The sequence below is a fragment of the Sinocyclocheilus grahami genome, unplaced genomic scaffold, assembly GCF_001515645.1.
Source record: "Sinocyclocheilus grahami isolate Dianchi unplaced genomic scaffold, SAMN03320097.WGS_v1.1 scaffold426.1, whole genome shotgun sequence".
Taxonomy (NCBI): domain Eukaryota; kingdom Metazoa; phylum Chordata; class Actinopteri; order Cypriniformes; family Cyprinidae; genus Sinocyclocheilus; species Sinocyclocheilus grahami.
The window spans coordinates 1,497,201-1,509,391 of NW_015505605.1; the positions used below are offsets into that span (position 1 = coordinate 1,497,201).

Sequence of the window (12,191 nt, forward strand, 5' to 3'; positions counted from 1 at the left end):
ATTAGTATCTAGTTGAGATGGCTGAAGGTGACCCTTTTGATGATAACCCCCCTCAAGTTGTCATTCAGTTCAATGAGGTCGATGAGTTATTTTTGATGGAATTTTGGCCACAATATGTAATTAACGCAACAATCATAGACGGGGATATCCGTAGGGCTCTTCCACAAATACGCATACCACGTCGCTTCACTGCTGTTAACGCAGGTTTTTTTGTAGACTTGCTTCGAAGATCCCTCAATCAACTTGCTCAATATCCCCTGAATCCTGGTCCTTACCACAATCCGTTGCTCTACATGCTGGCCTGGAATGCAGATTACTGGTCCATCGCTTTTTATGCATCAGGTGAGGCCTTGGAAATCGCATTTTATCCCGTGTATATTAATACCCCATTTACGAGTGAGTCCAGCACAGATGATGAACATCGTGGACCTTCTCATCTTGTCAGCAACAGTGAAGCCAGAGCTGGAGAATCATCTACGAGCGAGTCCAGGACAGATGATCAGCCTGGACCTTCTGTCCTGGTCAACAATAATGAGGACAGAGCTGGAGGATCTAGAACATCTGCTGAGCAAAGCTCAGGCAGTCAGGTTAAGACGAGACAGGGATTTAAAATAAAAAGAGAGCAAGGCAGGTTAGAGAGCCGACAACGGAAAAAGAGGAGATTAGACCACAACCCTAATTCTCTTCCAATGTTTATCGATAACTCACCAGAAGCACGTTTGGAGACACATATGAGTAGATCCAGCACAGATGATGAACAGCCTGGACCTTCAAACCTGGTCAACTGTAGTAAGGCCAGACCTGGAGGATCCAGAACACCTGACAGATCAGAGAGGAGAGAATGGAAAAGGTGGAGACCAGACCACTGGTCTGATTCTGATTCTAATTCGGATACTTCAAGTGATTCCCTCAAGTTTTGTAAACTAAAGCACATTCTAAAGCACGTGTGACGCCCAAACCGTTGTCGTATTGAATGAAAACCAAACATTGAATTGAAAGATTCCATTAGGCGCTAAATATAATTTGTGTTAAACTTTTAATAAATTGTTGTTAAATTATATAGGTTTTATGATTTAATAATGAATAAAGATCTTGCATATGATTTGAGATGATCTTCTTGTGTCATTTCAGTGGTCAGTCACAACTGTTCCGTCTTGATGTGGATCTAGACCACAAATTAAAACTGGACGCAGTTGAGACTGAACCATGTCTAATATAGCACTATGGTGATTCATGGTGCTGAATGAGAGGGCACCTGCCTTCACCACATCTAACCTCTCAGTGAGTTCCCAGAGAAGCACAAAAGGCTTTCCGACTGCGCTGGGCAGGAGGGCGCTGCCTCTTGTTTCCTGCTTCCTCTTTCAGGACTTTTCAATGGCAGAGGAGTTGGGGGTCCACCAATGATTCAAGACTCTTAATGCTTGATCGAGGCTATACACAGAGCCCATACATTCACTTTTATTTAAAGACTTCACTGAGCAGGGCAGGGAGAGAGACTTCAGAGGTTACTTCATGAGTTGCATTTATCAGTCTCACCTTGTCCTTTTTAGTCTATTTGTGTGTGTAATTATGTTGCACTTAAGTATAACAGGCTCATCATGCAGACTATTCTATAGGCTATATGGTCATTTGGGGGATTTTTTCTTTCTGCAAAATACTCCAGTATTTGGCAAAAAGTGACCCTTTTTATCATCTGAGTCATTGAATCATTAATTTAATTGATCTGTTCAAAAAGCGCAGATCCATTCAGGAATTAAAAAAGTGATTGACGTTATGACTTTAAAGTCACTTTAAAGTGACTTTATGAGATATTGAATCATTCATTCTTTTTCCTTTGGGATCTTCAAATACTTAACCTACTATAAGTGACAAACCACACATTAAAAAGTGAATCATTCATTCAATTTATTTGTTCAAAAATACTCATTCATTTAGGAATTAAGCAAGTGATTGTCTTTATGATTGAGTCTTTTTCTTTTCCCTCTGTGGTCTTCAAATACTAAAACTACATGGAAGTACCTGGAGCATATTTCACTTTGTTTCATTTGTTTGGGAGAGCCATGAGAACCCCCTTTGAGTCCAGTGTGTGTGTGTGTGTGTGTGTGTGTGTGTGTGTGTGTGTTAGAGCAGATGGGAGAAACACAGATTAGACACTCTGGCAGGGATATCTAATTAGAGTCTGGACAGCATCAGTGACACAGAAAACACCCACTGCTCTTTCCCAGAGACTCGCAGGAGAAGCCAAGAGTAGAACCATCAGGTTGAACACTGAACTAGCAGCAATTATCCACTTGGGAATTTACAAATCCCACCATCTCAACCCTCCCTCATACCCTGTAGCAAGCATTCCCAAATCCATTTGTGTTCCTCAGAGGGGAACCCTGATCAATACTGCTGGAATGCTCAAATTAGCCCAGACTGATAGTAGTGCTTTTGCAGCAGGGGAGGATGGGATTCAGGCATGCAGAGCAGGTGTGAACAGATGACCATCCTCTAACCTCATCTTACCCCTCCTCGTGCCTTAGGGCTGATAACACACACACACACACGGATACACTTATATCTAAGCTGCCCATCCAGTATTCCCAGGAAATGAGGTGTGATTATACATGTCATCGGTGACATCCTTCTGTCTAGAAGTTGAGAACTGATGAACAGCATGTTGTTTTTTCATACTCTACTGTCTGCAGGAATTATGTAAGCTCACATGAGAACAAGAGCTCTCTTGTCAGTGAGGGCTTATGGCAGTATAGATTTATTTCAGTTGCGTTGTGCTTTCTGAATAGTCCCGCACTGGGTCGGTGAGGCACACCTGTTTGTGAATGTTGGTATTTTTATGAGATGTTTGCACCTCTGGACATTTTTATAGCATGTGGTTTAGTAGTTTAGCTGCAGTAGCCAACTGTTACATTTGACTATAAGTCAGCTCAGTCTCAGGTACATTTAGATGGTCATGGCTTAAAGTAGGATTTTAAACTTATATTTTAATCTTGAAATATAAAAGTGGTTTTAATCTTAAAATATTTTAATCTTAAAATAGAAATTATATATATATATATATACACAGTTGTGTTCAAAATAATAACAGTCCAACATCACTAACCAGATCAATCAATGTTTTTGGTAGAAATTATATTTCTACATGGCAAATATTTTACTAGTAGGTGTAGTAGAGTAATAAAAAATCAACAGACCCAACAGTCATGACATGCTGCTGATTCTGTGTAATTGAATCATTAATTGAAAAGGGCATGTTCAAAATAATAGCAGTGTGAAGTTCAATTAGTAAGTTATTCATTCTGTGAAAAAACTGTTGTCAAACAAGTGGCCCTTATTTAAGGACGAAGACAGCAAATGTTGTACTGTGCATTTAAAGTAAAAGAGTAAAATGGGTTGTTCCAGACATTGTTCAGAAGAACAGCATACTTTGATTAAAAAGTTGACTAGAGAGGGGAAAACATATAAAGAAGAGCAGAAAATGACAGGCTGCTCAGCTAAAATGATATAAAATTCTTTAAAATGGCAATCAAACCCAGAAAGATGTGGAAGAAAACTGAAAACTACCATTCGAATGGATTGTTACCCATCAAGATTAACATTATGGAGTGGCCAGCCCAATCCACGGACCTTAGTCCAATAGAAAACTTGTGGGGTGACATCAAAAATGCTGTTTCTGAGGCAAAACCAAGAAATGCAGAGGAATTGTGGTATATAGTGCTATCGTCCTGGGCTGGAATACCTGTTCACAGGTGCTAGAAATTGGTCGCCTCCATGCAACACAGATCTCAGAAACCAGTTCCAGAACAGAGAACCAGAGCAGTTCTCAGAAACTGTGGTTATACAACTAAATATGATCAGTGATTCACAAGAAAGCTAAATCTTCAAGCATTTTTCAGTTTATACAGTAAATGTTTGACTTTGTAAAGAAAAATGTGGACACTGCAATTTTTTTAACAGCCTAATATTCCCTTTTCTTCACTTTCTGTAAAGTAATAACAAATTTGATCAATTTTTCTTCAAGTTTTGATTTAGAATAGAATGTGCAGTGTTCCCAATGCATTTACGTGTATTGAAATAAAAGTTATTATAAGGATTTTGAGCTTTATTCACTTTTTTTAAACACACTGCTATTATTTTGAACAGAACTGTATATATATGTATACATATATATATAGGATACACATTTATGCACGTGTAAGCATACATTCTGGCTTGCAGACATATTTAAGGATACACATTTATGCACGTGTAAGCATACATTCTGGCTTGCAGACATATTTAGCTTACATTACTCTCTCTCTCTCTCTATTGTCTTGTCCTCTGTCTGCTCTGCATTACTTGTCCTTTCAATCTCTTATCTCAACTCACTATTTTGTCTTCTGTTACTGACATCGTTGCCTTGAGGAGCCAAAAATGCTTTATCTGTACCCATGTGCCTCTTGACTTCAAGTCTTAACTTGTTTTGTTGGGATCTTATATAGGCTGATCTATGCTGTAATCTTGATTTGTATGTTCTTTTTTCAAAGCATTTTTCTGTTGCATAATTAGTGGTGTTTTGCTTAGTATCACTACTACAATGACGTGTACTTGGACATAAGAATTTGAAGAAAGTAAGCGATTAGGTGAGCAGTTTTTGCCTTAATTAATTTTTTTAGGCACTTGTGGTACATTTTTGTGTTTTGAAGTAGAAAAAGTATCCAGTATGTCCTGAGGTTACATGTAGGAAGATGTAATAAGATCCTCTAGACTCTAGAGTCTGGGCTGTTTTGTAAATGTGTAGCTGTGAATTGATAGCAGTAAACAGCTCTCACAGGCATGTGTGGAATGGGCTGTAAGGGTGGGATCATAATCTGTCTCTGGGGGGCAGCAGCTGTGTTTGAACTTTGAACTCTGGAGTGACCCGTGACCCATCGCAGGTTCACTTCAGCCACCCATGTACATACCAGCTCACCATGTTACAGGATTTATGACGTGTGTGACCGGACTCTCGCAGCTGTTATGGCATCCCCTGTTGTCATGGTAATCCCTCCTTCTCCTGCTCTCCCCATAAGCAGACCATTATTCCGGAGTCGGAATGCTGAGGTTGTGGAACGTCTGCGGAGAATCAGTTCCTTTCCTCTGAATTCCTGCAGAGCAACACTGACGTCTGTACTCAGACAGAAGCTTACATCATGACAGGATGTGGTGTAGAGATAAAAAATGGGTTCCACTTTATATTAGGTGGCCTTAACTACTATGTACTTGCATCAAAAGATAAGTACAATGTACTTATTGTGTTTATATTGTATTGCAAAACACTTTTGCTGCTATTGAGGTGGGATACGGGTAAGGTTAGGGACAGGTTTGGTGGTATGGGTAGGATTAAAGGTGGGTTAAGGTGTAAGGGATGGGTCAACAGTGTAATTACAGAAATTGATTGATGTATTTACATGCAGGTATTTTTGAAAATATAAGTACAATGCAAAAACATATATGTACGCAATAATTGCATTGTATTAAATGATTAATTTAAATGTAAGTACATAGTAGTTAATGCCACCTAATATAAAGTGGGACCAAAAAATGGAGTGATGGGAGGAAGAAGAGGATAGGAGGAGTAGAGGGAGAGAGGGAAAATCCCATAAGGACTGAGTGGGTGTGAAGCCCACTGCTCATTACTCATTCATTCTGAGACTAAATTGGTTATTTGAATTGTTTGGAAGTTTCAAACTATTTCATTCAGGTAAGTTTTTTAGAGTTTGATGAAAATCTGGCATAAAATACAGCACTTGAAGAAGGAAAAGAACCTTAAATCTGTAGAATTTAAATCAGATTCAAAATTCTGTTTTATTTGTGCAAATATTGAATTTTTTTGGTTTAGATTTTTCTAGATTTTTTTTGTATAAATGTAATTCCATTTTAATAAGAAAATATCAAAAGGGGGTGATGAATTTGTTTTCTCTTCTGCATTTCACTTCTTCCTTATCCTGTATTCTAATAATGTATATGTCAGGGTTATGAACCTGTTCTGTTGTGTTTTCCTCCTCCACGTGCTCCATATCCTAGTTTTCCCCCAGGTTTGATTATGCTCTTATTTGGTCTGTCCTTTCCCTTATTTGTTCCTGTTCCCATTATGTTTATTTAATTCACCTGTGTCCTAGTAATTACCCTCGTTTAGTCTTGTGTATATATAGTGGTGTCTGTTCTTGATTTCCTTTGTCCGGTGTTGAATGTTTGTCTTGTGCTACCTGTGTGCCTGCCTGCCCTGTGTTACCCCGAATTGGAAGATTAAAGATTGTGTATTTGTGAATTCTCCTGTGTCTCTGCATCCTTTGCTCCTCGCTCCTACGCAGTATCGCAGTCCTGACAGTATGTATTTTAATTTTGCTACTAATATTTTTTGACTTATGAAAAATTGCTTGAATTGTTCTTTATGTTTGTCTCTGAATATTATGATATGTGAAAAATAAATAGCCAATTAACATTTAAGGCCCTATGGAAAAATATAGTTGAAAATATGAGTGGGAAACGAGTATAGATGATGGTGAGGGGATTGAAATGAATGTGACGTCCCTCTACACACCGGATTTGTGTCACACTGAAGCATGTTCAGACACGCACAGATCACCTCTCCGATGCTGTTCACTTATATCTGCAACAAGCTTCCTTCATCGTGTATCAGGGGCCCAAAAAATAAGTCTTAATATGCCCCAAATAACACATGATAACTTAATCCAGAATGAAACAACCTGGAGAACTGAATCAGCCCTTTTGTTTAACAGTGTTCTTTTGCCCTGTTGACCAAGGTGTTTCTCAGGTGCTTAATGATTGGCCAAGCATTCATGTGTCCTCTGACTCTGTGTTTCCACTCTTATCACTATGGAAACACAAGAAATGCAGAAAGTGAGGAATTTATGCAATCATTAAGCCCAAGGGAGTCTGGACACAACTAGACTTTTATTGAATATTTCAAACACATTTACCTCACGCTGCAGCAAACCTAACCCAGCCAAACCAAATAAAACTCTGTCACAGCAACTTATTTTTGCCAATAAGTAACCATCAAACAACCAAATCACTGGATGTAATCTCATCCTCTTCTAAAACTTTCTGCCTTGTGTTGCATCTTTCACCAAGTTCCTAATATACGTGCTGTACACACACACACACACACACACACACACACACAGACACACACAGGCTGCTGGGATTTCTCTGCAGTCTGAAGTTCAGGTTCATTCACACCCCTGTGACCAACCGTCCGTCTGACGGATGGAAGAATGAGCATCTGATCCCCATTTCAAAGAGCCCACCTTTCCACCTCTCCTCTCCCCTCAGATATTTCCACAGATGTGTTTTTGTTCTGTGTATCTGTGAGGAGGCTTGCGTTGACAAAGGCCCCTGACGTGGCTGAAGTGCTTCTTTGTAGCAGAGGGGCTTTGGGGTTGCTTTGCATTGAGGGGTTGTGGAAGTTAGTATAGATGGTGGGGAATGGTTTGTGTGTGTGTGTGTGTGTGTGTGTGTTGAAGGGGATACTGTGTTGTCAGCGCTGAGGGGCTTAGAGAGGAAGTGGATGGATGTTTAAGCATTAAGCCCTTGGCTTTCTTAAGGAAGACACATTTCCAGAGAGATTAGATGAAGAATGTCTGATGTTTATAGTAGGATGCTCCACTATGGATTGCTCTTATAGTTTTATAGGAGCTGATGGGCATCACACATTAATTTTTTCTCGTTATATTCTCCCTCTCTCTACTAGACAGATCAGCCATTCCCATGAGAATGTGGCATTGGTGTTTTGGGAGCGGTAGAGCTAGTAAAACGAACACAAATTAATGTCAGGTGGAAAAGTTTTAGCTTTCGTCAGAGATGTTACAGGGAAATGTGCCGTAAACACAGTATTTAAAATATTAATATATTAATAATATGAACATTTTCAATTACTGTATTGAAATTCATTTTTTGTCCAGTTTTTGTACTTAAAACGCTATTGTGACTGAGTAGGATTAATCTCATCCAACGCCTCCGTTGCTAATTCCAAAACGTAATTTTAGACCTAGTAATGGTGACTTGAGCCATTGATAGAGAGGGAGATTACATCTGTGAGTCTGTGCGTCTCTCAAAAGTGTTCGGCAGCAACGTGTCTAATTAATGCATACATATAATATAATCATTATATGTATGCATATATATTAATAATTAACTTTCATTAATTATCATTGATAATTGATCATACACACACGTAAAATAACAGTCAGATATTTTGATGGTTTTTTTGGTGATCAATGATAATTAATGAAACATTTCAACATTACCTTAGCATTGCATCATTTAATAGTCATCATCATGTCATTACTTCCTTCCACTTTTCGTTCTCTCTGGGGCAGAATGACTGTGTGTTGATTGAGTGACGCTAATGGAGTGAGTTCAGGGAAAGCAGTCCAATTATGTCCATGTCTTTGATTAAGTCACTGTGGGAAAACATCTGTGAGCCTCAGTGACTTTATCAATCCATCAGTCATGTAAAAACTTTGCTTTGACATTAATATGAACTCACAGCCATAACTGATGCTTATTAATGCAGGGTCACTCCCATCAGACAGCGTGAGAGACAGGACTGATATGACAGAAGATTTCAGCTGTTTTTGAGTTAGTTTGTGATGACTTCATGTGAAAAGTTGCAGGACGTTTAAGGTGGTGGCTACGTCATCAACTTCATTATATTGGTGGTCAATCAATATGGGTTTATTACTGGCTATTACTGATAAACCAAGTTGACTGATTGCTGCTGTTACAGTTTAATTAAAATAAGATATTATTCATATGTGAACTTACGTTGAAATAATTTTTATTCCTTCCAGCTTTTCCATGTTGCATATGTGCTTATCAAGTTTGCCAACTCGCCCCGGCCGGACCTGTGGGTGCTGGAGCGCTCTATTGACTTTGGGAAAACATACCAGCCATGGCAGTTCTTCGCCTGTGAGTATAACTGAAATGAGCATGTTATGTACTGAAAACAACGTTGTGAAGAGTGTGTGGCCTTCAGTGATGGGAATGAAAGTGTGGGTTAAGTGAGGAAGGTCAGGTTTGGCCAGTTCTCTTTGTTCTCTGGCATTCGTGTTTGCAACACACATATATTGAGTTGTTTTGTTTGTCACTAAAGGCCATCGGTACTGTAGGTGGTAACAATAACTAGAGTCCTTGGCTGGCATTGCATTGCAAGGGAAAGTTATTTTGATTTGACCTTTTCTCAACTGATTTATTCATGTCTCTGTTTTGCTCCAGCCTCTAAGAGAGACTGTATCGAGCGGTTTGGCCAGAGGACTATCGAGAGGATCAACCATGATGACGATATCATCTGCACAACAGAGTACTCACGCATTGTCCCTTTGGAGAATGGAGAGGTATGGACACAGACAAACTCTGTCCAAACACTGGCTCTTCCCCACTGACTTAATTTTCCTGCTTATTCTGTAGATGCACTTATATACTTATAGTACTTATACTTTAGGTATTATTGTGATGTCTGACTTTTTATGATTCCTAAATCACTCTCACACATGTCCAGATTGTGGTGTCTCTGGTGAACGGACGTCCGGGTGCCATGAACTTCTCCTACTCTCCTATTCTGAGGGAGTTCACCAAGGCCACCAACATCCGCCTGCGCTTCCTGCACACCAACACGCTGCTGGGTCACCTGATGGGCAAAGCCCTGAGAGACCCCACGGTCACACGAAGAGTACGATTTTTTAATAGACAGAAGTTACACACAAAGCTCCATCAGATACAAAAAATATTCTAACTGTAACATTCTCTGCATTTTTTTCGTCAGTATTACTACAGTATTAAGGACGTCAGTATTGGAGGGAGATGTGTGTGTAATGGCCACGCTGAGGCCTGTAATGCCCAAGATCCCAACGATCCATACAAGTAAGTGACTTTTAAGAATATCAGAAGTCAGAAGTTGCACCTTCGCACCATCAAACAGGGTGTCCATCCTGCCAGGCTACATGTGCCACAAGAAGTTATACAAATATTACTTTCCTGTACTCATACTTTTAACTACTGTTCAAAAGTTTGGGGACAGTATGTGTTTTTTGTTTTTTTTACTGCTACACTCTCGCCAATATTCAAAAATGTCACTGATTTGTCCATACACCTTCATATTTCCATGACTAAGAGCTGAGGGCCATTTATTTCTGTAAATGTGTGTGTGTGCCAAAGCAGGAGGCTGAAATCATACGCATTCATAATCTGCTCTTTCTTGTACCCTGAGGGTGTTAAAATTACCCTTAGTTTCCACTCGCACAGCAGACCACTAGCACAGGCACATACATGCTGCCCTGACGCTCTGCTCCAAGGAGTCTTCACTTGCCTGATTCTCATCTTTTTGCACATATTTTCAGCTTACAATATTACCTTACAATATTATTTTTCCTAAAGCACAACATTTTAACAAGAGCTATTATGTAATCCAGAGTTTTAGAAAATAGCCACATGGTCTCTAATGCCACAAAGCAACCAATGCCAGATCAGGATATTTGCACTAAGGTTTTTAGCTAGAAGGCTCATAGTCAGAGCAGCTTGCTTCCTCTAAGCGCGTATCTCAGGACAGTGAGTGATGGTGGCTGGGAAGGGACATTATTCAGTTCTGACCAATGCCTTGAAAAGTATCAGTTCACAAAAAAAGGAGGGTTTTATTCTCTCAGGTTATTGTAAAACATTTGTAGAAGTTTTTGTGAAATCTATCTAGTGGGTTAAGTTTTTTGCTACTTTGATCATGTTTCCGAAGTTAAACAGTAATGAAATCTTACAAACATTTAAGCAAAATCCTCAAAAATATGTGGTGTGTGGTCCTCTAGTGCAGCAGATCTTTGGACATAAAGCAGATCACATTGTTCATGTAATATTTCAGGAATCGTGAGAGATTTTCCTGGCTCTTTGTATGTCGTAATCAAGATATATCCGCCGGTCATAGTTTTTGTCCCTGCTGATAAATAGTCTGTTACTGTATTCGGTCATTCCACAGATTCCTGCAGCGTTCGGTGTGAGCAAACAGGAATATAAACCACCTGGAAGGTGTCAAATGTGTCAGTTTGAAAAAAGAAACTCTCCTGTGAGGGACTTATCAAAACCCAGAGGGTTAATAGAGATCATAGCGACAAGAAACAGATGCTGACATTGCGTTTGGAGAGGAGGGAGAGTTTTCATAATCTTCATGAATCTCTGTTAAATCTGCTGTTCTTTGTGATTTCCTCTGTATAGGAAATGGATTGTGTGTGTGTGTAACTGATATTGTGGAGTTTTACTGATATACATGCGATGGGGATATAGGAGACCAGATGTTTTCCTCTGAGACTGTCACACCTGTATATTTCAACATGCAACACACATTTTTTCTAGGTGTTGGCAATTTAATTGAGTGTTTCTGTGGTGATATATTTTTTATTATACAAAGGGAGGAATTAAAGGGTTAGGTCACCCAAAAATGCAAATTCTGTCATTAATTACTCACCCTCATGTCGTTCCAAATCTGTAAGACCTTCGTTCATCTTCGGAACACAAATTAAGGTTTTTTTGATGAAATACGAGAGCTTTCTGACCCTGCATAGACAGCAACGCAACTGACACGTGCAAGGCCTAGAAAGGTTGTAAGGACATCGTTAAAGTAGTCTATGTGACATCAGTGGTTCATCTGCAATTTTATGAAGCTACAAGAATACAAAAATGATGATAATAATAATTTTTTTTAAATAGTATGTGAAACGATAGACATTATACAATGGTGAACATTTTTAAGAGTAGTTTTAATAACTATTCTATTTTTGTATTCAGTTAAAGGGATAGTTCACCCAAAAATGAAAATTGTATGTTTATCTGCTTACCCCCAGGGCATCCAAGATGTAGGTGACTTTGTTTCTTCAGTAGAACACAAACAAAGATTTTTAACTCAAACCGTTGCAGTCTGTCAGTCGTATAATAGAGGTGAATGGGAATCATGGCTTTAAGAGTCAAAAAACATACACAAACAAAACCAAATTAAACCCTGTGGCTTGTGACGATACATACTGCAATGTCCGAACTGTCCTGAGCGCATCCTGAACGCGTTCGCGTCTTCTTCAGCCGGCTCGTGACGCGTCTTCTTCTTCTTCTTCTTCTTGCTTTACGGCGGATCGCAGACTTATAAGTGCATTACCGCCACCTATCTCTCAAAT

General features: G+C 39.3%; 1 protein-coding gene across 1 annotated transcript in view; it reads left to right on the top strand.

Annotated features, from left to right (window-relative positions):
• LOC107551508 (laminin subunit alpha-5-like) overlaps positions 1 to 12,191 on the top strand; it is a 76,503-nt gene that overhangs the window by 18,798 nt on the left and 45,514 nt on the right. Inside the window, exons 3-6 of the mRNA XM_016233123.1 lie at positions 8,838 to 8,955; positions 9,262 to 9,380; positions 9,545 to 9,715; positions 9,809 to 9,906. Of these exons, the coding sequence (XP_016088609.1) occupies positions 8,838 to 8,955; positions 9,262 to 9,380; positions 9,545 to 9,715; positions 9,809 to 9,906 (506 nt within the window). The remainder of the gene's footprint in view (positions 1 to 8,837; positions 8,956 to 9,261; positions 9,381 to 9,544; positions 9,716 to 9,808; positions 9,907 to 12,191) is intronic.